The sequence below is a fragment of the Lampetra fluviatilis genome, chromosome 21 (assembly GCF_964198595.1).
Source record: "Lampetra fluviatilis chromosome 21, kcLamFluv1.1, whole genome shotgun sequence".
In the NCBI taxonomy this organism is placed as follows: domain Eukaryota; kingdom Metazoa; phylum Chordata; class Hyperoartia; order Petromyzontiformes; family Petromyzontidae; genus Lampetra; species Lampetra fluviatilis.
In genome coordinates, this window is record NC_136295.1 from 315,055 (window position 1) to 340,852 (window position 25,798).

Consider the following 25,798-nt stretch of genomic DNA (forward strand, 5'->3'; position numbering starts at 1 on the left):
TCCTATCTCCGGTTGTAGCCAACGTCTTCATGGAGAAATTTGAGACTGACGCCATCCAGACTGCCACTCTACGTCCGACCTTATGGAAGAGGTACGTAGATGACACTTTTGTCATCTGGCCACATGGCCGGCCTGCTCCAGACCAATTTCTCGACCACATCAATTCCGTACACCCAGCCATCAGATTCACCATGGAAGTCGAAAAAGATGGCAAGCTACCCTTTTTGTATGTCCTAATTAAAAGGAGACCTGATGGTTCAATGAGCCATTCTGTCTACAGGAAAGCCACCCATACGGATGCTTACCTAAAACCGGATTCCCACCACCATCCATCCCAGAAGAATTCCCTCATCAAGACTCTATACCATAGAGCCCAATGCATTTCCGACCAGGAACACATTGCCAGTGAACTCAAACACGTACGCCAAGCTTTTAAGGCTAATGGTTACTCCGACTACACAATCCGCAAAGCCATCACTCCAACCATCAAGAAGGATCCTGTTGAGGAGCCTCTCAAGACCATCTCCTTATCCTACATTGCTGGGGTCACAAAAAAGATCTCCAAAATCCTGATTAAACACAAGATCCATGTCCGATTCAACACAGTACATAAAATCCATGATCTGGTCCCGTCTGTAAAAGATGTGGTTCCAGACATACAGTACCCTGGCGTCTACAAACTTAGTTGCCTCTGTGGTAGCAGTTACATTGGAGAAACCAAACGACATGTCTCGGACCGCATCCGTGAACATAAAGCAGACTTGAAACACGGTAGGACAAACACCTCAGCCGTGGCAGATCATTGTTAAAATTCAGTGGGTTCACATGATATTGACTTCTCCAAGACAGAGGTTCTCTGCAAGCCATCTGGCTACCATGAGAGATTCGTTCATGAGGCGATCCACATATACAAACACAGAGACAATTTCAACCGAGAAGATGGATTCCGGCTTAGCAATCATTGGAAGGACGTAATAAACCATTTCGGATCATAACTGATTGTATCCACGTTTACGGTGACTTTCGGACCGCGTTCCACTCGCTGACATTGACTATATATCCTGTATTCTCCGCGGGGAATGGGTCCTTTGCTCCGCTGTGGGCTTCCTGTCATCACTCTCCCATTGACATATTTGGTTGCTTCCTCTTGGTGCCTTTCACGCGACGGTCAGTGGTATAGTGTATAGCATATTGTATAATAATAAATAGTATTAAAGTGTAATGTTTAATACAATGTATAAAGTAATATATAGTATCGTAATTGCATGGTGAATATACAGCAGTGTGGTATACAGTTGGGTGGGTAGAATAATACAGTGTAATATTACAATGTATAGTCTAAAAACATATTAGTTGCTGCGGCGCCATATTATTAACATTCTTTCCCTTTATTAATTCTAACCTTACTCCCTCCCTTTGATACTGCTAATCCTGCATAATGCATGGGTATAATGACTTTAAACCCCCTCGCCAATCCTCCTAATCGTATATCTGCATTTCCCATAAATATGCTAAATTCCTCTTGATATGCACTCCGCAGGGAATGGATTCTTTGCTCCGCTGCAAGCTTCCTACCACCATTCTCCCATTGACATATTTCGTTGTTTCCTCTTAGTACCTTTCACGCGACGGTTTATGGTATAGTGTATAACATATTATATAATAATAAATAGTATTAAAGTGTAATGTTTAATACAATGTATGAGGTAATATATAGTATCGTAATTTTATAGTGAATATATAGCAGTGTGCTATACAGTTGAGTGGGTAGAATAAAACATAGTGTAATATGACAAGGTATAGTCAATAAGCATATTAGTTGCTGCGGCGCCTTATTATTAACATTCTTTCCCTTTATTAATTCTGACCTTACTCCCTCCCTTTGATGCTGCTAATCTTGCATAATGCATGGGCATAATGACTTTAAACCCCTCGCCAAACCTCCTACGCATTTCACAAGTAGTGCTAATCGCATATCTGCATTTCCATAAATATGCAAAATTCCTCTTGATATGCAAATTATTTTGTCAAGACGCTCTTCGCTCCTCCATCCCAGCATAAATAGTCGCTCCAAGCCTGGAGCGTGACATTCAGACTCTGTCTACTTGACGGACCTGTTCTCCACCTGAGGACGGCTGCTTGCGTTGTGGCCGAAACGTCGTGAGAATTATTTTATTATGTTTTATTTTCATTATTTTATTACTTCCCTTCTACGTGACTTTACCGAAAGAACCAAGAAGATGAATCCCTGCAGTCACGAAAGCTTTAAATCGAAAAATCGTGGCAGAGAGTTCCAGAGTCTGGTCTGGCGGCCACACGGGAAACATCTCGGTGGCCCATCGACAAAAGCCTCGACCTGGGAACGGAGAGATCGGCACCCCCAGATCTTAGAGACCTTGAGGGGACTGATGGGTGCAACGTGAATTCTTTGCAAAATTGGAAGCCAGTGCAAGGAGGCCCGCACCTCCGATTAACATGGTTGGCTACATAACGGTGTGAAAGAAGTTCAACATACACACATACACGACAGGCATAATGTGATCTGAACAAGTTGTTCTGGTTAACACCCTAGCAGCCGCATTCTGAACATGCCACAGATTGTTAAGCACCTTCTTAGCCACACCAGGGAGCAAGACGGTGCAATATCATGAGAAGATACGAAGGTATGGAGCAGCTTCTCTGCATCTGAAGCCAAAATAATGGATCGGATATGGGAGATATTCTCGAGATGGAAAAATAAAGTCTTTGTGATCTTTTTAATGAGCCTTTAAGGATAGTGGGATCGCAGACGACCCCTAGATGTCTTAATTACTGCCAGTGCTGAACCCATTACACCTGGCCATCGATTGTAACACTGAAGAGTGCAGCTTTTGAAGCTGGTGGGGAGATCCAATGAGCATCACCTCTGTTTTAACACCATTCAAATGGAGTAACTTTTGTTGATAGAAGCCAGCACTGAAGTGAGCATGGAGGCAGGCAGCAGATTGTGCAAGTAAATGTGGATGTTATTCGCATAACAATAAAACTTTAGGCAAAAATGTCTGAGTGAATGGCCCAGTGGAACCAAGGACATTCAAAAGAGAAGAGGGCTAAGCACAGATCCCTGAGGAACCCCAAATGCACCTCTGATTAGCACGTTGGGGTACGTACGGTGGGAAAGAAGTTCAACATACAAATGAAACAGCACTGAGGACAAATATAAAATCTTCCATGGATATGAACTATTCTCGATGAATCTAGATTAAGCTTTCGTGACTGCAGGAATCCATACTCTTTGGTTATTTCGTTAAAGTCACGTAGATCTAAAATAAAATAAATCACGACGTTTCGATTGCAACCCAAGCAATCATCATCAGGTGGGAAAACCACAGCAAGAAAACGTTTTGCTGAAGTGGGAGAGAGAAAGAGTTGCCGTGGTAAGAGGTTACATAGGTAAGAAAGGGGGGAGGGGCAAGGGGGGGAGAGGGAGGGTAGGGGGAGCGCTGCGTGGACGCTAGGAGAGGGACGTGAGGCTGGGGGGGGGGGAAGTGGGCGGGGCTGGAAGTGGGAGGCCGAGAGAGCTGGGGATGCGGGGGGGTAACTCGGAAAAATAGACCAGTACCCGGCCGATATGATAGACAACCACTATAAAGCAGTTAGGGTTTTACCTGGTTAAAGACATCCTTCCAATGATTGCTCAATTTGTATTTATCTTCTCGGTTGAAGGTATGTCTATGTTTACATATCTGGATGGCTTCATGAACAAACCTTTGATAGTCGCCCAAAGGTTTGCAGAATACATTGGTCTCGGAAAAAACAATATCACGCGAAAAATTTGGATTTAAAGCTTTCCTGACTGCAGGGATTCATATTCTTGGTTCTTTCGGTAAAGTCACGTAGAAGTGAAATAATAAAATAATAAAAATAAAACATAAAAATTATCACGACGTTTCGATTGCAACACAAGCAATCATCATCAGGTGTGATAACTACAGCCAGGAAATTTTAGCTGAAGTGGGAAAGATGCTGTGGTAAGGGGTTATATAAGTAAGAGAGGGGGGAGGAGCAAGGGAGGGGGGGGAGTAGGGGGAGGGTAGCTTTGCGTGGAATGCTACTGGACAGGGGGGGGGGAAGTGGGCGGGGCTAGAAAGGTGCAGAAAACAAATGCCACTGTAGCAAGGCCAATGAAAGACACGAAAGCAACAGTAGCAGACGTTGAAGTGCAAAAAAGCCAACACCACTACAGTAAAGCCAATGAAAGACAGCAAAGCAACAGTAGCAGTACTGCCAAACGCTGGGGATGCAATTAACTCAACAGAATAGATTAGTGCTTGGTAAATATGATGGAACAACCAGTTAGCGAGCCCACAGTGTTATAACAAAATCAACAAAGATCCTACTAACCGCTTGGCTACAAAAACCAACAATATCATTACCAGTTCGACTTCCCTAATCGAACCATTCAAACGGCTCTCCCTAAAACCCTCTGCTACTAGACCACCCAGATTCTATGGTCTTCCTAAAATCAATAGAGAAGGTACTCCACTTCGGCTCGTCGTTTCCACTATCAACTCACCTACCTACAAACTGGCTCGTTTTCTGTCTAGCACCTTGCTTCCATTCATGGGCAAGACTACCTCAGCAGTACGTAACTTAGCTCACTTGGTCTCTCTAATCAAGGGCATTTCATTGTCCCCAGATGATTTGCTCATCAGCTTTGATGTAGTTTATCTGTTCACCAAGGTTCCTGTACATGTCACCTTAGCAATAATTGAAGACTTAGTCCACATGGACTGAATCCTGATGTACCTACTCTGGTTAGACACTGCCTTACCAATACTTACTTAACCTGGAATGGTACTTTGTACAAACAAAATGAAGGTACCCTCCATGGGTTCCCCCTTATCACCAGTTATAGCGAATGTTTTCATGGAGAAATTTGAAACAGATGACATCCAGACATCCACCCTACGTCCTTCCTTGTGGAAGAGATATGTAGATGACACTTTCGTCATTTGGCCACATGGCCTGCCAGCTTGAACCAATTTCTCAACCACATCAATTCCATACACCCATCCATCAAATTCACCATGGAAGTTGAAAAGGATAGTAAGCTACCTTTCCTGGATGTTTTGTTTGAGAAGAGACCTGACGGCTCATTGGGACACTGTCTACAGGAAATCCACCCTCATGGATTCCTATCTGAAACCTGATTCCCAACACTATCCAGCACAAAATAATTCCCTCATCAAAACACTACACCATAGGGCCCACTGCATTTCCGACCAACACCACCTAGCCAGTGAACTGGAACACGTACACAAGGCCCTCAAGATGAATGGGTACTCGGACCGCATTATTCGCAAAGCTGTTTCTCCAACCATGGAGAAACAACCCCCTGAGAAGCCGATCAAAACCATCATGTTACCATACATAGCAGGTGTTACCAAAAAGATTTCCAAAATCTTAAACAAATACAAGATCCAGGTCCGATTCAATACAGTACACAAAATCCTGGATCTAATCCCATCTGTGAAGGATGTCATTCCTGACATGCAATATCTTGGAGCAGTTACATCGGGGAAACGAAACCGTGTCCGTGAATTCTAGATTTGAAGCTTTCGTGACTGCAAGGATCCATATTCTTAGGTTTTTCGGTAAAGTCACGTAGGTAAAACATCAAAATTAATAAAAATAAAATAAAAAATCACGACGTTTCGGAGGCAACACAAGTCTCCGTCATCAGGTGGGACCGTCACAGCCGGATCAAGCCCACCGAGTTGTAGCAATGATCGGCAACGGCCGAAGAATCAGTTCTGCCGTGTTTCAGATCTGACTTGTGCTCGCGGACACGATCAGAAACATGACGTTTCGTTTCTCCAATGTAGCAATCACCACAAATGCAACTCAATTTGTAGACTCCAGGATACTGTAAGTCAGGAACGACATCCTTCACAGATGGAATCAGATCACGGATTTTATGCACTGTACTGAATCGGACTTGGATCTTATGTTTGTTTAGAATTTTGGAGATCTTTTTGGTCACGCCAGCTATGTATGGTAACGTGATAGTTTTGGTCGGAGTTTCACGTGGCTGTTTCTGTGTGGTGGGAGAGACAGCTTGGTGGATAGTACGGTCAGAGTATCCGTTTATCCTGAGGGCCCGATGTACATGTCTTTTCCGAGACCAAGGTTCTCTGCAAACCTCCCGGCTACCATCAAAGGTTTGTACACGAAGCCATACAAATATACAAACGCAGACATAATTTCAACCGTGATGATGGGTACAAACTTAGTAATCATTGGAAAGATGTTATCAACCACGCAAAAAAGACTTAATTACACTTTTTTGGACCATCTTATCTGACAGGCACTATTTTACTTTACTTTACCGAGTGTTAACATCCCCAATGTTTAACAGTACTCTCTTCATTGGTATAAACATGGGCATTTTCGTTCTTTTTCAATCATGTGTATCAGGCCTCCCCTCCCCCTCTCTGTCCAATGCGTTGGCGTGTGCAGCAGAAACCGCGTCCAAGCCGCCGTCCATCATTTTGGCCCCGCCCCCCTCCCCCTCCCGATGCGTTGTACGTGGCACTCCGTGCCGTCTTTGAGCCCCGCCCCCCTCCCTCCTGATACGTTCCATTCATTGGCTACCACATTCTGATGAGCTCCCCCCCTCTCCTCCCCCCCTCAACTTGCTTTTAAGGGATTACATCTTGAATCATTGCCTCACTTGATGCAGCTAATCCGGCTGTGACGGTCCCACCGGATGACGGAGACTTGTGTTGCCTCCGAAACGTCGTGATTTTTTATTTTATTTTATATTTATTAATTTTGATGTTTTACCTACGTGACTTTACCGAAAAAACCTAAGAATACGTGTCCGTGAACACAAGGCAGATCTGAAACACAGGCGTAGCTGACCATTGTTATAACGCTGTGGGCTCACATGATATAGTTTTTTTCCGAGACCAAGGTACTCTGCAAACCTTCGGGCTACTATCCAAGGTTTGTTCATGAAGCCATCCAGATATATAAACAGACATAACTTCAACCAAGAAGATGGATACAAATTGAGCAATCATTGGAAGGATGCCCTTAACCAGGTAAAACCCTAACTGCTTTATAGTGGTTGTTGTCTATCATATCGGCCGGGTACTGGTCTATTTTTCCGAGTTAACTTCCCCCCCCCCGCATCCCCAGCTCTCAGCCTCCCACTTCCAGCCCCTCCCACCTTCCCCCCCCAGCCTCACGTCCCTCTCCTAGTGTCCATGCAGCGCTCCCCCCCACTCCCTCTCCCCCCCTTGCCCCTCCCCCTTTCTTACCTATATAACCTCTTACCACGGCAACTCTCTCTCTCTCCCACTTCAGAAAGAAAATGTCTTGCTGTGGTTTTCCCACCTGATGATGATTGCTTGTGTTGCAATCGAAACGTCGTGATTTATTTGATTTTATACCTACGTGACTTTACCGAAAGAACCAAAGAGTAAATATTCTCGATGAGTCTGATAATATCTGTAACAGCGGAAAACTAGCGGTCTACTGGTTTGCCGCAAGGATGGAAATGCATAGAGCAAGACACGTAGCAGATTAACTGGGAAATGTGTTGTATCGGTCAGCATTCTGGTCTTGCAATCTGGAGTTCACTGGTCCGATTCCATCTCCCAGTGCAGCAGTTTAAATATAATTTTCTTAAATCGCACCCTGCAGTCGTTCACCTAGCAGTGTCAATGGGTAAAGCATACAAAGTGTGGGTACGCCCAGCTCTTCTTTCAAGATGCCTGATCAGCGTGGATGAATAGACACAATACCCGCTAGAGCTCCCTCGAGTGAGGCCCTTCTGCCAGCAGTGGTGTGAGCAAGCAATTGCAAGGCTGCACATTTTTACCTTTTATCTGAGAATACGAGGGCAAATGTACCCACGCGGTGACCAGCCGGGGCTGCTGTGCTGTTTGTACACCCGCAAGCGCCAATCGGTGCACTCACTGCTAACACTCCACTAGAAATACATTTTCGTTAATGACTGTTGGAACCGGTTACCGGTTAATGTTTAAAATAGCCTCGCGACGACTCAACCAGCACGAGTGCAGGCCTGAGCACCTACCTGATTTGCTGGAGTGAATCGACGGCTTCCGCGAAGCAGATGTCACGCAGCTCCGACAGTCTCTGCGGCGACACAATTTGGACACAGCAACCGGCGTCATCGCCACACAGCCCCAACAAGTGTGGTGGCAGTAACCACACAACATGTTGACAGTGATCGGTTGTCATCGTCACACAGGCCCGAACAATCATGGTGGCAGCAACCGCAACCACACCACATGTGGACACAGCGACCGGCGTCATTGTCACGCAGCCCAAACAACCGTGGTGGCAGCAACCCATGCGGCAGCTTCATTGATCATTGTAGCCGTGAATCCCATGACGAAATCATCAATCACCAGCTATGATCAAGCCACTTCTGGATGAATCCCCGTCCATAACGTTGGCATCCCTTACACTCGCATGCTGCTTTAATCTAGCCTGCTGCTGCACCATCTCCATGGCGATTGTCTGTCTGGCGTTCCCTCTATTGGCTGCCATTCCACCACCAGTGTCGTCGATCAGTTATCTTCCCTTCTAGCGGTGTCCTGCCCAAGTCCACTTAATTTCTCTGATCTACGAGCTCCTCTTGGGTCTCTCAATGTAAATGCAACCGTACTTCGCTCAGTACTTTTCAACGTTTGTTGTATTGTCTTTGCCAGTGTCAGTTCATTTGTTCACCAAACAAAGGAAAATGTATGTCATAAGGATGCAGTCATACAACACAATCATGTCTCTTTAATTTTCGATTTAAAGCTTTCGTGACTGCAGGGATTCATCTTCTTGGTTATTTCGGTAAAGTCACGTAGAAGGGAAATAATAAAAGAATAAAAATAAAATAATTCTCACGACGTTTCGGCCACAACGCAAGCAGCCGTCCTCAGGTGAAGAACAGGTCTGTCGGAAAGACAGCGTCTGAATGAACACAACCAGGCTTGGCAGCGTATATTTAAGCTGGGTTGGAGGGGGAATAGCGCCTTGACAAAGGAATTTGCATATCAAGAGTAATTTAGCATATTTATGGGAAATGCAGATATGGGATTAGTCACTACTTGTGGAATGCATAGGAGGTGGGCGGGGGGTTTCAAAGTCATATCATGCCCGTGCATTATGCAGGATTAGCAGCATCAAAGGGAGGGAGTAGGGTTAGCATTATAAAGGGGAGGAATGTTAATAGTATGGAGCTGTAGCAGCTAAGCCACCACATAAAAAAAAACTAAAATATAAACTACATCATTATCATCAATATACTAAATATACTCTCCAATAGTAGTTAGTAGCTCAGCTTATTGGAGAGTATATTTAGTATATTAATGATACTGATGTAGTTTATATTTTAGTTTTTTTACGTGGTGGCTTAGCTGCTGCAGCTCCATACTATTAACATTCCTTCCCTTTATTAATGCTAACCCTACTCCCTCCCTTTGATGCTGCTAATCCTGCATAATGCACGGGCATAATATGACTTTGAAACCCCCCGCCCATCTCCTACGCATTCCACAAGTAGTGACTAATCCCATATCTGTATTTCCCATAAATATGCTAAATTCCTCTTGATATGCAAATTCCTTTGTCAAGGCGCTCTTCCCCCTCCAACCCAGCTTAAATATACGCTGCCAAGCCTTGTTGTGTTCATTCAGACGCTGTCTTTCCGACAGACCTGTTCTTCACCTGAGGACGGCTGCTTGCGTTGTGGCCGAAACGTCGTGAGAATTATTTTATTATGTTTTATTTTTATTATTTTATTATTTCCCTTCAATGTGACTTTACCGAAAGAACCAAGAACATGTCTCTTTACTTTGGCAATTAACAGAGGCAAATTGGGATCGAAATGATGAAATGTAAGTAAGGCAGAACATGTTGCCGTGATTTTGAAAAGCACCAAAATAATGTTCCTAAATAAGAGAGTTATAAATGAATGCATACTATTTTGGTTCAGAATTACCACGGTAATTATCCATTAAATTCATGGCCATGGCAAGGAAAAAAATACGATCATTCACGTAAATGTTACGGATGAAGGTGGGATGGTGCGGTACGTCACAGAGATGTCACACTGATTGGTACAGAGAGTGGGCTTGGGTAGAGTGCATGAGAAGGGACAATGGCTGCTGGACAAGACTTGTAATGTAATTGCCGACATAGAAAACCACAGTGGAGATGGAGCGATGGGCTCATGTGGAGATGGTTTGTGACATCGCAGAGCCATGCGGCACAGCGACGGCTTTCATCCAGCAGTGGTGGTGGTGAGGATGATGATGATAAAGACAATAGGTGGCTTGTCTCATTCACCCCCGTGATGAATACTCACATGCTGATTGTCTGTGAGCATTGACTCACTCAGGGGCCAAAATTTCCTGTAGGAACATAGAAGAGACAATAGAGGTGCACAATGAAGCGATGAAAATGCAGAAAGAGACTCAGCAGCAAGGCTTTCTTTGATAAACATCTGTGATAAAATAATAAAACAAATAGTATTTCGATGGACAAAACAACATTGTGGATAATCAATGATTTGTGCATGACATGGCCTTGCGGTAGCACATTTGCCGCTTGTTTCAGAGGTTCGCCATTTGAAACTGGCAGGCCGCCCTTGTTATTATTGCATGTATAGTAGCAATAAAATATACTTCACGCAATCTGCTTCACAGCCAATGTTAAAGAAACCATAACATAATTTGTAAAGAGCAGGTCCATTGCTGTGGTGGTATCATGGGGGTTCAATTAGCCAAATTTGACATATTATCCACAAATTTTCGCAATTGGGATTCCACGTAGCAATCAGTGCCCCCCTTACTGTAGACTAACTCCCACTTGCAGGCCACGTGCCGAGTCATCTTGTGTCCTAAGGGAGCTGCCGCGTCTGGGGGGAGGGTGCCCTTTCAAATGTCCGAGGAGGGTTAGATGCAAGTTTGAAAAATAAGACTAGGTTCTACCCTTTCTGGCAATAAAAAAGGTGTTATAGATACCTTAAGCAAGGAATCAAGTCTGCATTAATCACAAGTACTTGTGGTGAACATGCACACAAAAAATGCTTTGATTATAATATACGCATTGTCTTTGAAACCGATTGGCCAACACCAGAGACAGCCTTCTATATGGCCTAGTCTTACCATTGTCAAACCACAGAATGCCAAAAGGCAAACGGTACAAAGACAATGAACGTTATCACTGCATTTATAGCTTGGGGTGAGCAGCTATATCATGGGATCTTTTTATACTGCCAAAAAAAGTCCCATGATATAGATGCAAGTTACTCGTCAAGCGCAAGGCGCTCCGGGACGGCCCCCCGGCGGTGTAATGGAGGGCACTCTGGGTGTGCATGGGAGCGCCCACGTACTGCTGCACCCCGAGGAAGGAAAGCAGCCCCGTGTCCGACTGCTTGTTAAGTCTCCGCACACGCTCCCAGAAGTCGTCGTCGGGCCGCTCGTTGTGCAGCGCATAGAGTGTGAAGAGCGGCGGGTAGAGGCGCGGCAGCAGCAGTGGCAGCACCAGGCCCAGGCTCGTCACCGTCTCCCTGCCGCCAGTAATGCACGCTTTCACTCACGTCAACTGCCTCCGTTACTATGTCCTTAGTTTGTTGTCCTTCCCCCCCACCTCCGATTGGCCATGGTTGGCTACGTAAGGTGCAAAGGAAGTTCTACATACATACATAGATATGTCACTCACCTGGCCAAGGCATTAAAGCAGCTTGGTTTTATTTTCCACCCCCAAAGCCACTTTAAACTCTGAATAATAAATACTGCTGCTATTCAAAGCACACATTCAGATGAAGTTGGAATCCTGCCATCACATTTGGGATGAAGCACCCAGGCTCCCAACCTCACTGCACTCGATAAAATTCAATGTAGGGCAGTCAGAGTGATTGATGATCCAGCACTCCCTGATTCAATCCAATCACGCGCTCATCGGCAGTCACCTCTCCTTTTCAATTTTCTATTGCTACCACCATGGTTACTGTTTCCATGAACTTTACTAATTGATTCCTCCACCCATGTCAAAGACTTGGTCTACCAGATTCACTGTTACACCTCATCTATACTGTGTTCAACCACCACACTCCAGGTCACAACAACAAACTTGTCCACTCACCCACCCACTCAGTCAACCATCTATAGGTCACCCCCGACTTAAGACAGCTCGACTTGCGACTCCCCGCATTTATGACCTTTCTTATAGTCAGTACGACCCCCACAAAACGACCAAAACTTGTATCTACGACCGCCTAACGACTGCTACCGACACTGAGTCGATTGTCGACGAGTCTGCGCTTGACATGTGCAGACTCATTGCCTGATGGCGCTGCTTTGCTCTGCTGCCGTATGCGTTATGTACAGTATAGCCTGACAGTTCTCATCTACGCCTAAAGCGAATGCAGCATCTCTTTTGCAAATTTTCTTAAACTTGTTTATTGTTTTCGCCTTTCGCTATGTCTGAGAAGAGGAAATGTGATGCACATGCAAAAAGGTACTTAAGAATACCAGTCATTGGCAAATCCAATCAGCTCCACATCCTCCTCCACCGCACCAGTCCATCTCTTCTCCAGCCTATGCCATGCCTGTTTAACCCCTCTATCCAGCCACACAGAAGCTGCTTGGGCATGCTATGGCTGGATATGCAGGCTGCATGACCCAGCCAACGCAGCCTCGCTTATCAGAGCTCACTGATGTGCATGTGTCCAGATCTTTTAAGGATCTACGGTCTCCTCACCACAATCCAGGGCACAACAACACACTCAGTCACTCACCCACTGAGTCACCAATACATCTACTCACCCACCCCCCGACTAACAAACTCACTCACTCACCACACTGCAGGTGACACTTATCGATTACAACTTTAACAGTGTTGTTTGCTGATGACCACTTGACGTTGTGGGCAATTGGGCCTGTGCTCAGCTGTAATGTGAAGAAAAACATCGTGCAATAATGACTGTCATTTGACGAGAATAATAGCAACGGTTTTCCATACGGTGGGATTCTTACCCTGCCTCCTCCACACAGGTTGCCAATGCGGGCTCAGGGTTCGCTGATTCACCCTGGGGAGGCCTCAGGCATTGTCCCTCCTCTGGCAGCCCAGGAAACAGGAACCTGCATGACCGCATCAACCACAAAGAACTGAACAGAGGCAGTGTGCAGTCGCAGCACATGCTGAGAGTGGTACAAGTGGTGTTGGATCACTCATCTCCATAGCCATACGATAGATCAATTATTTATTTGGGCAAGGCCAATGACCTGGCCAAATACATGTCGTGTCACTGTCCACCATCTGGCAGCCAAAAAACTAAATTGTTACACACACAAGCATTTAACAACACGCAAATTGTATCCGTCGCGACTTAAGCCGTTTGTTCATCCCCGTCACGTCGTCTCATCTCCAATTTCCGCGGGCCGAGGGTCGGGTGTGCCGGGCGAGCTGGGGGGCACGCCTGTAAAGGTGGTCTCTCAGGGTGGCTCTGTGGTCCCGCCCACAAGATTGATGCTCGTGAAACCCCCGGCGCTGCCGGATTCTGCTCCCCTGGACGCCCCGCTGAGTGCGGAGCAGCTGGCAACTGACCACCCCCCGTCGACACTGCCACCCGTGACGGAGCGGCCGCACTCGCCCGCCAGCACTGACATTCCCCCCGGACCTTCCAGTTAGCTTAGGCCCACCATGCCTGGGGGTCCGGCCACACAGACCCGTTCAAAAACCGCACGCTTTAAATTACTCTTTCACACGTTGCATGTTGTCACTCCGGTTGTTTATTGTTCGGTGCGTGCGTGATTTTACAGGGGTGCATCAGAGGTTGAGAGGGTCCTGTGAGCTAACTAGTTCATACATGTTTGTTGTGTTTTTTTTTCTCTCTGATGTGTACATATGTTATTTGCGTAATTTATTGTCGTTCGCCGGCTATTTATTGCCGTTCTGATTTGTTGTGAGGCACACGTTCTTGTTCTTTATATGGTCACAGCCGGGACGGCTGTATATTACACGGGGGGGGGGGGCAGGGGGTGATGTAGTGACATATGACGTCACTACCGTGTCGGGTCAGTACACACATGACGTCACTGCTTGTTCGGTATGGAGGCTGTTGACGAGTGCCACGGGGGTTGTGTCAGGCCGTGGCACTCTGAGTGACCTGGCTGGTCACGTGACCGGATCCAGGTGGGGGCCAGGGGCCCAAGGGGACTTTGGGGGTCACGTGGTCGGAGAGTGGAGCCTTCTCGTAGGTTCGAGAAGGGGGGCGTGGCCAGAGTGTGACCAGCCACGCCTTGGGGGCTTATAAGCCGGCTCGGCACAGAGAGCTGGGCTGTTCGTGCCTGGGATGAAGACGTCTCATGAAGAATCTGAAGAAAGAAGCCTCCAGTCATCGTGGCCGAGCAGAAGCCCTCCTGGCTTGGCCACGCCAAGTAGTACCAGAGTGTTAGCGAGAATAGGACGGTGGTCACCACCTTATGTGTAGGGTGTGTTGCAATTGTGTTGTAGTTATATAAATAAGTGTTGTCTCCACACGAGTGTGTGCGCCTCTGTCGAACCATTACACATAGATGCCCTACAGATGTCCTTTAGCGCAACTCCAACACTAATGTACCAATTTTTCGATTTAAAGCGTTCGTGACTGCAGGGATTCATCTTCTTGGTTCTTTCAGACTGTCTACTCGACAGACCTGCTCTCCACCTGAGGACGGCTGCTTGCGTTGTGGCCGAAACGTCGTGAGAATTATTTTATTATGTTTTATTTTTATTATTTTATTATTTCCATTCTACGTGACTTTACCGAAAGAACCAAGAAGACTAATGTACCATTTTTTATTACAAAAGCGCTGTATAAAATCATAGATAAGATAAGATGCACATGGATAGTGTTCTAATGTTATTGAGCTGCAGCATGTCAGTGACCACCGTATGCATAACTTGAGGATAGCATTTGGACACGTTTCACTCTAAACTACGACAAGCCTCTTCGTGTTAGACAGCAGAAATCAGAATTGGCTGTGAAAGTCTACAGATTAAGTTATTTATTTCATTTACACTTATTTACCCAGGAAAAATCCGCAATGTTTTTGAGAAGGATCCTGTCAAGTTTTCACAGTTGGAGGAGACGTTCCTGTGTGTGTGTATGTTGAACTTTTTTCGCACCGTACGTAGCCAACCGTGCTTATCGGAGGTGCGGGTATGTAATCCCAATTTGCAGGTGATTTTTCAGCATTGAAATATTTGGCCAATATCAGATACATTGTGTGTATTTTTTTTTTTAGCCGTGCAAAAAAACAAAACCAGAGAAGTCAGAGGAAACCCGGGCAGAACAGGGAAATAATATTTTTAAAAGCCAGGTACAGAAAGGTAGCCAAGTAGGAAATTTAACCCTGGTCCTCTCTGTGAGGAACAAGCGTCACCACAGCACCAGCCTGCCCGCCCCGCCCACGTCACTCCGTGAACAACGCTCCCTTCCGAGGCTCACGTGAAGCTGCGACAAGTGAAGAGGGGCTCCCCTACCGCACGATGCCGAAGATGCGCTGCGCGTAGGAGCGCACCTCCTCCACGGCCTGGGGCAGCAGCCGCTTGTTGGCACCCACGCCCACGTAAGTGGCACGGTAAACGGTCACCAGCGTGGCCACCAGACGGCCCAAAGGGTGCACGACGGTGTCACACGCCTGCTCACCGCACACACACACCCCGGCACAGTCATCAGCGACAACATTTGTGAGGAAGTCGACAGTGGTAGTCCCGTGGACTTACTTGCCCCTTGCCATAGGAATGAGGAATTTTCACCACTGGCTCAGGGGTGTAAATGAGAGATGAGCACCAATGCCTAAATAACTAATTTGAGCAGGAAATCATTTAAACCTCAACACAGAAAAATCTTGACTTAAAGCTTTCATGACTGCAGGAATTCATATTCTTGGGTCTTCCGGTAAAGTCACGTAGATAGGTTCAAAGAAAAATAACAAAACATAACAAAAAAACATCTGAGGACCCAATCAAAACCATCACCTTGCCATACATAGCAGGGGTCACTAAAAAGATTTCCAAAATCATGAGCAAACACAAGATCCAGGTTCGATTTAACACAGTACATACAATTTGTGATCTGATCCCATCTGTGAAGGATGTGATCCCTGACATGCAATACCCCGGCGTCTACAAACTAAGCTGTGTCTGTGGCAGTAGTTACATTGGGGAAACTAAGCGACATGTCTCGGACCATGTTCGTGAACATAAGGCAGATCCTGACACACGGTAGGACCAATACCTCGGCCATGGGTGATCATTGTTTTAATGCGGTAGGCTCACACGAAGTTGATTTCTCTGGCTATCAATAGAGATTCGTTCATGAAGCCATCCATTTTTATAGACAGACACAATTTCAACCGAGAAGATGGGTACAAACTGAGCAACCATTGGAAGGACCTTATCAACCAGTTTAAGTCATAATTGGCTATGATGTTCCCATCCTACCACCTTCCGATGTTAATTGTACTTTACGCCCATTTCAAACTTGCGCTTTCACCGGGTTCACATGAGCACAGCCACTTCGCGTGCCGACCTCTTGGTTGCGGCTCTGCGATCTTCCATTAACATGGTAATCTCTCATTAACATGCAAATTTTCACCTGGCAGCCCTTTGATTGGTGGAAAACCAACCACCGTCGGGTTGGTTGCCCACCACTTACATTATCATTGGCTGCTGACATTTGGGCTATCCCCATTTCTAACCCTTATAAACAGTTTGCCTTGGAAGCTAACCACCCTTTTCATGAAGACGACCGCTTGTGTTGCGATCGAAATGTTATAGTTTTTTGTTATTTTTGGTTATTTTCCTTTGAACCTATCTACATGAATTTACCGAAAGAACCAAGAATATCTCAACATGGAAGTATTCACCTGTCAATATTATGGTTCATAATTTATTATTGACCACATACCGATCTAGCCAAATTTATTGTGAAACCCTACTCCACCTGACACTGTCAAGCAAATTATACATACGTGTAAAAGTGTTTAGATATGATAATAATAAACAGCGTGCGAGCGTGTGGTTCTCTCTCTCTAATAGTTCAATTTATAACGTGCGCAAATTTGCGGACGTAGTGGCCGCAACTACCATGTAACGGAACGTCTCGGAGAGCAGAACCCTCACAGGGCGCAGGGAACTGGGTTAAAAATGGGCATCAGGTCTGTCAGTAGTGGGGAGATGATTTCTAAGATAGTCGTTTGTCGACATCTTTTTCAAAATTCCTGCATGAGGAAACTCGTGCAGAACACAGGAAGAACATACGGACTCCACACAGAAAGACACCCGAGTCGGAAATAAATCCCAGAGTCCTTCCCATATCTGCTCCTCCACGTAAAAAATAAAAGTATTATTTAAACAACCCATCAGGCTAAATGGCCTTCTGGGAGTGAATAATTTCAGCATTGCTTGAATACCAGCAATCTGTGGATTGGTTTCAACACAAAGCGTCTCATCACCAGTCGGGCTTGATTGAGCCAATGATGATTTCTAGGCAAGGACGTCGACCCCAAACTATATACAGGTTTCCATCGCTTGATGCAGGTTCGGTTTGTGCGATTTTGTGTATATGCGGCTAAATTATTTCGACCCAAAATTCGCTTTTTGCTATGGGACAACATCGTGTGTACTGTATGTACTGTATGTGCCACTTGAAGGCAGCTAACGTCTAATGCAGTTTCGCTTTGCGCGTTCTTTTGCTTGGAACGCATACATTGAGGGAAACCTGTATTATTATAAATACAATTATATTGTAATTATTATGATTATAGCCTAGTTATAATGCTCTGTCATAGGTATTATGAGGAATTAACAATAACTGGGTCAGCAGCAGCACCTAAAAGTAACAAGCAGCTGATATAGGCCACAGCTGGGCGTGACGCTGATTTCTAGGACAGAATTTTTGACACACAGATTTCACGAGGGGAGGAAAAGCACAAATATGGGGGAACAACAGCCAGAACTGATATTTTGACAACTCCATTGAAGGGCGTGTCATTGTTTATAGCCGTGGGAGTAAAACGGAGTACCCAGCAAATACCCACGCTTGCAAGGGGGGGAGTGTAACACTCAATCCATTTACACATGGAAATTAATCCCCTTGCTGTACTGCCATCATACCCTGGCACACCAGGAGTTGGCAATGTCCACAGGCAGGAAGAAAGTTTCACTAACGTACGAACGTGTGTGTGTGATCCATCAACCCTTGCTGCCTCCACAGTGCAGTATTACAGGTCGTGTACAGCACAGCCAGCAGCGCACACAAGTGCAGAAGTACTCACCGATATGAACGTGGAGCTGTGTGCATACCTTTGTGAGGTAGGTCTTGACCTGCTCATAGCCTCGGTTGTCCAGATGCTCCACGTTGTACAGCGGGATTATTTCAAGGCTTTCCATGGTCAAGGTCTGAGCATGACTCATCACTTCTGACCTGCAGAAAAATGACAAAGATAATGCGGTAAAAAACTCTGATTACCGTAGGATCTACATAGACGTGACTGTGCCAATGTATGTGTAGTAATGCACTAAGAGACACTAGGAGTAGGAGGCACTCGATTTATTATCAGCCTTCACAACTCACAAGAGGTAACTTTAACTCTCAGTTAGGACAGCTGGCAGACTGCCTGACTGACGATGCCGAGAAGGTAAAGACGTAGATGGCGACGAAGACTCCAGCAGCATGAAGGGATCCCACTCCAAGCAACAGCCCCGAGCCTTTGCTCGGGGTCCCCTTTTATCCTCCGCCCCGGCCACGCCCCCCTTCTATAACCTACTCGCGGGTTACCAGAATTACCTCACGTGCCCCCTCTATTACCTTTCCCCTACATCCCTCTCTGACTTATCACGTGACCTGCTGACAGACAGGGCTGCTGCAACTGCAGACCCCCTTCTCTGCCAGCAACCCATGCTATGCTACGTAGTGACCCATTCCATGTTACTACATTTGTATACATACTGTAGCAATATGGATGTTATAAATGTGGAATGACAGTAGAGTCAACCTGCGTTGTGAGTGGACGAGTGGCCACAGGAGGTAATGACAGGGGAGTCAGCCTACAGTACGAATGGGCTAGTGACCACGAGAGGTAATGACAGGGGTGTCAGCTTGCAGTACAAAGGAACTGGGGGCTACGGGAATGATCGAGAATAGGAGCGTGGCCAGGTGACGTAAGAGGACGGTAGAGTCTGCTGGTGGAGCGAGCGTCTAGAGCCAGCGAGAAAGTTCGGGAATGGGGGTGTGGCCTCGGTCTGTAAATAAGGGAGATGCACGGGAGACTCGGGGCTGTTGCAGTGGGGTCTCCACTTGTTCGAGTAAACGTGGTGTCTTCTCAATAAAGAAACCATCTCAAGACAAGTGTGTCAAGTCGTCATTACAAATGTATATGTACTGCAGTGAGATGGATGTTAAAGATGTATGGATACGTACTTCAGTGATATGGATGTGTAGTGGGTTCTATTGAGATGCACTCTTGAGTATGGAGGCAACACGTTTTATTCACTAACACAACATAGGTAAGTCTACTCTCAACAGGATAACTCAAGGGAACACGATATAATCCGCCAGGCCAGCTAACACGTTGCCTGGCTCTTGACGACTTCTCTCACGCCCGAAGACTGAGGATCCAAGACTTGGCGGGCGGGCCCCATCTCCCTTCGACAGTACTTCAACGATAGTGACCCTGCCGGTTTCTCCACCCCGGCTTATATCCACCCCTGGCCACGCCCCATTACAGATTCTTCTCGAGGGATCTGGTAGCCCCTCACGTGTCCCTCTCGCCCCCCGTGGGGGGTAGCCCCGTCCACTTCGTCCGATTACGTGTCCTCACGCGCTCTCTCTCACCATTGCCAGGGCCATGCCCCTACAGCACCCCATTCCACTGGGTACTGTGGCTGCCCTCTAGTGACGTCTAGTATGTCACTACATCACCCCCCCTTCGGAAAATACAGTCGTCCCGGCTGTCACTATCGACAAAAAGACAAGAGTGTGCCTCCCAACAACAATTAAGAACAACCGACGAGCGAACAACAATATATAACCACAGTATATATGTAGTGTAGCAGAACGACATGACTGTATTGGCTAGGTATGGGGGCTGTAGGCAGGTGTCACGTGGGTCGTGTCGGGCCGTGACACTCTGCGTGAACCCAACAGGACATGTGACTGGATAAAGGGGGACCAGGCGCCCCAGGGGGGTCACGTGGTTGGGGTTCGGGCCTTCCCGAAGGATCGGGAAGGGGGGCGTGGCCTGGGGCAGAGCCTCCCACGCCGGAGTGGTTATAAGCGGGGATTGGACGGAGAGCTGGGTTGTTCTGTGCTGTTCTGCTATCCTGCTGGGTCATCTCTGGGATGAAGCTCTCCGGTCTCCGCTAGTGGACCAGGCATCGTGTTGAGCTGTCCTGGTCCAGTGATGTAGTACCCCCTTAAGTGCTACCTGTTGTGTTAGCTAATAAATAAAGTTGCCTCCAAAGTCCAGTGTGCACCTGAATTTAACCCACTACATATACAATAATCATAAATCCCAAATAACAACAAGAGAAAGTTAGCAATATACAAGGACGGGTCCACCCCCCCCTCCCACCTCCAGCACAACCCTACGCCCGCATGTGTGGCAACACCCACGAGCACACGAAGAAGCAGGTTCAGCCAATGAATCCCCTGACTCGTGAGTGTGGCAAAAAGCAGGCGGCGTAGGGGAACAGCATGGTGGAGGAAAGTCATGTGAACCGGTTAGTCTTTGAACGGGTCCTTGTCACCGGGCCCCCAAGTGAGGTGGGCATGAGCTCCTTGGAAGACCCGGGGGGGAAGTGAAGAATGGCCTAATGTATGCGGCCTCTCCCGGGACTCAGTGAGGGCAGCAAGACGAGTGGCCAATGTTTGCTCCCCCTTTGGTGGTCCGTCCGTGGCCGGCGCAACCGGCGACGGCAAAGGCATCAGGCGCTTTGATCCTGCGGGTGGAATCACATAACTTCCCTTGAAAAGTTGAGATGAAGGAACCGCGCGAGGTGCAACAAATGGTTTGAGGCGTGACGGGTGTACGAACCAACGCCGACGACCGAACTGAATCTGCACACATTGTGGCCTGTTAGCTGGTATCACATTGACCGAGCCTCGCCATGGTTTATATAACTTGGGGGACGTATCCACCAGTACCTGAGGACAGTGCAGCCAGGCTCTGTCTCCCAGGGTCCACTTCGTCCCCTGCACACGTAGCCCCCTTAACCTTTCGTTTGCCGATTGTCGTAAGGACGAATTCTCTCTGGAAGCTTCCTGTGCTTCCGACACACGCTGAAGGTTAAGGTGCATCGGGTCAGGCAGATTAATTTTAGACTAAAACCGTCTTGTGTTAAGTTGAACATCAATCGGAGGATCCTGTTCCCTCCCATACATAAAAAAATGACGAAAAGCCAGTGGAAGCATTAGGAGCTATTCGATAGGCTGCGAGAACCCCTGGGATATGCAAGTCCCAATCGCACTGTAACTTGTCAACCTGCTGACTCAACATAGACATCAGAGTCCTGTTTAGCCGTTCCACCATACCATCAGTCTGGGGGGTGATAGAGCGATGTGCGAACCTTTTTGGTGCCCAACAAATCGCACAATTCCTTCAAAATTTTTTACGAATTTTTTTTGCTCTGATCAGTTAGGAGGCGCTCCAGAGCCCCCTTATCCAACACATAGCCATTAAAGAATGACTCAGTAATAGCCGTAGCTGACTGGTTCGGAAGTCAACGCAAAACTGCAGACTCCACAGACTGTTCGATGGTGAAATAACGTCAGCGGCCAACATTTCGTCGACCGCCTGACGGACATGGTCCTTTTCATTAGGACTTAATCTGTAAGGGTTCTGATGGATGGGGGCGGCATCTCCTGTATCAATGTGGTGGCACAAGAGAGTCGTGCGACCAATGTAGTATTTCCCCTTACTAAAAACGTCCGAAAACTCCCTCAAGAATGAGCGCAATTCGGTTCTCTGAGTGTCTGATAGATCGGGGTTTTCGGAACAGAGAGTGTCTATCCACCTCTCATCGCCCAGCACACCCTGCTCCAAAGGCCAACGTGACTCCTACCTCACCAATAATATTTTCGCCGAAATTTGTAGCGGACGCATGGGCCAACATAGTCTCTGCCTGTATAACGGACGTGACCAACCCAGTGTTGAGGACCTGAATAAAGGGTTCCTGGTCACGGGACACCACGGTCTGGGCCCCCGCTAGTGTTAACCCCCGACTCGCTTTATTTTAGGATCCCAGTAGGATCCCTTCGACGGTTGCTACACGATCGAGTTGCTTCCGCAGTCGCAGTGGCACCAGCATCTGCGCCCCGGGCAGAATTTTAATAGTCTTATTCGCCACAGCCTGGACTGTGGCATTAGTTGTGCGCAATCGAGTTGGGGAAGAAAGAAAAGCCAATCGGCGGCCGCATGGCAACCCGATGCAGCCCTGATCTATCAGGATTTTCAGGGGCATTTTTCCTAAGAAATCGGTGCCCAGTAGGCAGGGTACGGCCAAGGATTTCTAAACTAGCACCTGCCCGGTCAACTGGATGTCACCGATACATACTGTGTGTATGTATCGGTAATTTGACCGATGATCCCTAGGGATCCCCGGTCCGGGGTGAAATACGGAATGGCAACAGGTTAAAGAACGCAAGAGCGTTTAGGCAAGATGTTAAAAATCAACTCCGAGATAATAGGGCGCTCTGGTGTCGATGAGCACTCTAACTTCTATCCCTTGTACTGTTCCTACAATCGCCTATGAGTCCGCCGCCGCAGTGCCAACTCCGACCATTGACGAGGCAGATACGGCCAAGTATTTCAAGGCAATGCCGGACGCCCACGCTCTCTGACCCGATCTGAGCCCACACCGTGCGAACCCGCACCGACGTTCGAATTAGATGAATGAGGTGGCGGCAAGGGTCGAGTGTGTGGTGCGTCGTGACCTATCTGGGGGCCCAGTGGAGTGGAGGACGGCCGGATGGAGGACGACGGTGGTCCAGGGAGTCCTCCTCGAGCAGCGCGGCATCCCTTCGCGATGTGCCCCGGCAGGTCGCAGTCGAAGCGGACGACGGGGTTGCTCCTCGGGCGAGAGAAGGTCCCTTTCCACTGGTCTCGCCCTCCTCGTCGCCCCGCGTCGACTTTCCTCCATCGGTCGTCGTTGCTCGACGCGCATACTTGAGAATCTTCCACATCTTCGGGTGCATCCGGAGCAATGGAAGAACTGATGCACGCCACCACCCTCGCTCGGCGTTGAAGACTAAGATGTGCTTGGAGGCATCGTGCGATATGAAGAGAAGATAAATTTACGTTCTCTGTAGCTGGCAGGACAACATGAAGTTCTTGAGCCAATGCCAGCAATCGCTCAAGCACTAGTGAGTCTAACCCGTCCTGTTCCATTTTTGGAAACGCCGCCTGTGCCAACGATAGCAAAGTGCTGCGGAACGCAAGAGGCATCTCGGATTCCCCTTGAGTTGGATGGTGGATCAAAAATCGCTGCCATCTGCATGAAGTACCCCGGCAACATGTCCCTGAACGTGGCTGGGATGGCGTAGAACGCCGCCAAGGCGTCGTCATTGAGTGCGGTGGGGAGCGCATCCAACTCCGTCCAACACGCCAACTCACAGTTCGCCGTGAAGCGCCTTCTGAACGCTTCCCAGTCGCCACCCGACGCCGTAAACTCTTTGACGAATGGAAGTCGTCGCCGGAGAGGTGGAACCGCAATCGTCGGTGGTTGTGGAGATTCGGAAATGGCGGGAAAATCTTCCCGCCCGACCGCCAAAATGGCGGCGGCGTATGCGGGCTGCTCGTACAAAGATTCCGGTGCGCTGGAAATGGCGGCTGCGGCGTCGACCCTTTTCAGCTCCGGCGCTCCGGTCTCTGGTGGCGGCTCCTCGTGGTCAAGCTCAGAGACCAACACTGCCGTGGCAGCCAGCAGCTCGGCGAGGCGGGCGCGGCATGCCCTGCGGTCTCTCCCTGACGGCGGCGAAGCTACGGCGGGAAACTCTTGCCGCTGCTCCGTCGGCAGCACCGCCTCGCTCCCTCTCTCCGGGGCTGCAACAGCATGGGCTGTCTGGGGAATGATCCCCTTTTCATCCTCTTCGTCCAAAGATGTGGGTTGTCGTTTATGAGTAAACATTTCCTCCTAGTCTAGAGCTATCACTTAGTCTACCATTTCTGGATATTCTGCTCAGACGGTGTAGACATGGTAAAATAAAACAGTGTTTACCGAAAGAAAACGCATACTGACGCCTATCTGAATGCAGAGTCACACCATCACCCCCCGCACAGAAATCTGCTCTTATCAAGATGCTCATTCATCGAGCTAAGAAAGTGTCAGATGGTGACAGTCTGAGAAGTGAAATTCAACATGTTAAAGAAGCACTGCAAATGAACGGTTACAATGATGTACAAATCAACAGGGCATTGAATACCAAAACCAAATCAAATAACAAGAGCATTGAAACTGCCCAAGTAATTAAAACGATCAAATATCGTACATTGCGGGAGTAACTGATAAACTATCCAGATGTTTAGAAAAACAAAACATCCGAGTCAGATTTGGCACTGTACATAAAATACAGAAATTAATATCTGGTACAAAAGATGTATTACCGAAGCTATCAACAGAAGGTGTGTACAGGATTAACTGCACGTGTGGTAAATGTTATGTTGGGCAAACAGGATGAATGACCAGCACGAGACTAAAAGAACATTAAAAAAAACATTAAATTTTCCTAAATACAACTGTCAGCAGTCGCAGAACACGCGTACCAACAAGGACCCTCCATTGATTTTGATAATGTTGAAGTTTTGTGCAAAACTAGCTACTATTGGCCAAGACTAATTAGAGAATCTATCGAAATTGAAATAAATAAAAAATAATGTTTACCATTCGGAGAGCCTTAGTGGTGCGTGGAAGAGAATCATCAACTAACACATTATTTAAATGCATGCCTATAAAGGGCAGCATACTTAAATAATAATTACCATTGGTAGGGCTATTTTTAATAAACACAATAGACAGGAAGGACAAGTTCAAAGGGCTCACATAATGCACATGTATAATGTACGTTGCCTCAGTAATGCCCCCCCCCCCCACATTGTGCAAGAGCACAGCTGCATGGTAAACACATCTACGCCTCTATATAAGGAATGAAACAGTAAAACTTCTCCACAAATCTGGTCGTCGCCTGATGAAGCTAGTTGTAATTACTGGCAAAACGTCGTACTCAGATTTTAAATGTTGTGGCTTGGCTCTCCAACACACCGGTGTACTGTACTAGTGACGAATTGGCCACGTTCTGTTTATGTGACAACCCTTACTAGTTGGCTGTGTCGGCTGGTGGCACGTTTTAACGACACATTTATATATTTTTGCGATCTAACCCAAAAACCCCTATTATGGATGATATTGGTCGCGAAAACCTACGTTTTAAACTGATATGGATATTAAAGATGTATGGATACGTACTGCAGTGATATGGATGTTAAAGATCTCGCTACGTCATTCTTAGAGAGTTCGGCCATTGTGTGAAGCTGTCATATTGCCAATTACAAAAACGACTCACAAATTTACTTGATTGGCATAGACACGGAAATTGTTGCAGCCTACTGCGAACATGTAACACTCCCTGATCAAGAGTCTTGAGAGGCTTTGCTTTTACAATCTTTGAGCTTGTTTATCAGAATTAGAAATTTTATTTCAACTGAGGTAATCGGATGAGCTACGAAGCTCTTTTCCACAG

At 47.1% G+C, this 25,798-nt stretch overlaps 1 protein-coding gene across 5 annotated transcripts in view; it reads right to left on the reverse strand.

The window, feature by feature from the left end:
• ALS2 (alsin Rho guanine nucleotide exchange factor ALS2) overlaps nt 1-25,798 on the reverse strand; it is an 89,818-nt gene that overhangs the window by 11,382 nt on the left and 52,638 nt on the right. For 3 of the 5 annotated variants that reach the window (XM_078865824.1, XM_078865822.1, XM_078865823.1), the window contains 6 exons: nt 18,367-18,487; nt 15,541-15,698; nt 13,050-13,154; nt 11,405-11,581; nt 10,376-10,421; nt 8,087-8,148 (listed from right to left, as the gene is read on the reverse strand). In XM_078865824.1, the coding sequence (XP_078721950.1) occupies nt 8,087-8,148; nt 10,376-10,421; nt 11,405-11,581; nt 13,050-13,154; nt 15,541-15,698; nt 18,367-18,487 (669 nt within the window). Of the gene's footprint in view, nt 1-8,086; nt 8,149-10,375; nt 10,422-11,404; nt 11,582-13,049; nt 13,155-15,540; nt 15,699-18,366; nt 18,488-25,798 lie in introns of those variants that run through there. The other 2 variants (XR_013637816.1, XM_078865825.1) reach the window with 2 other exon arrangements.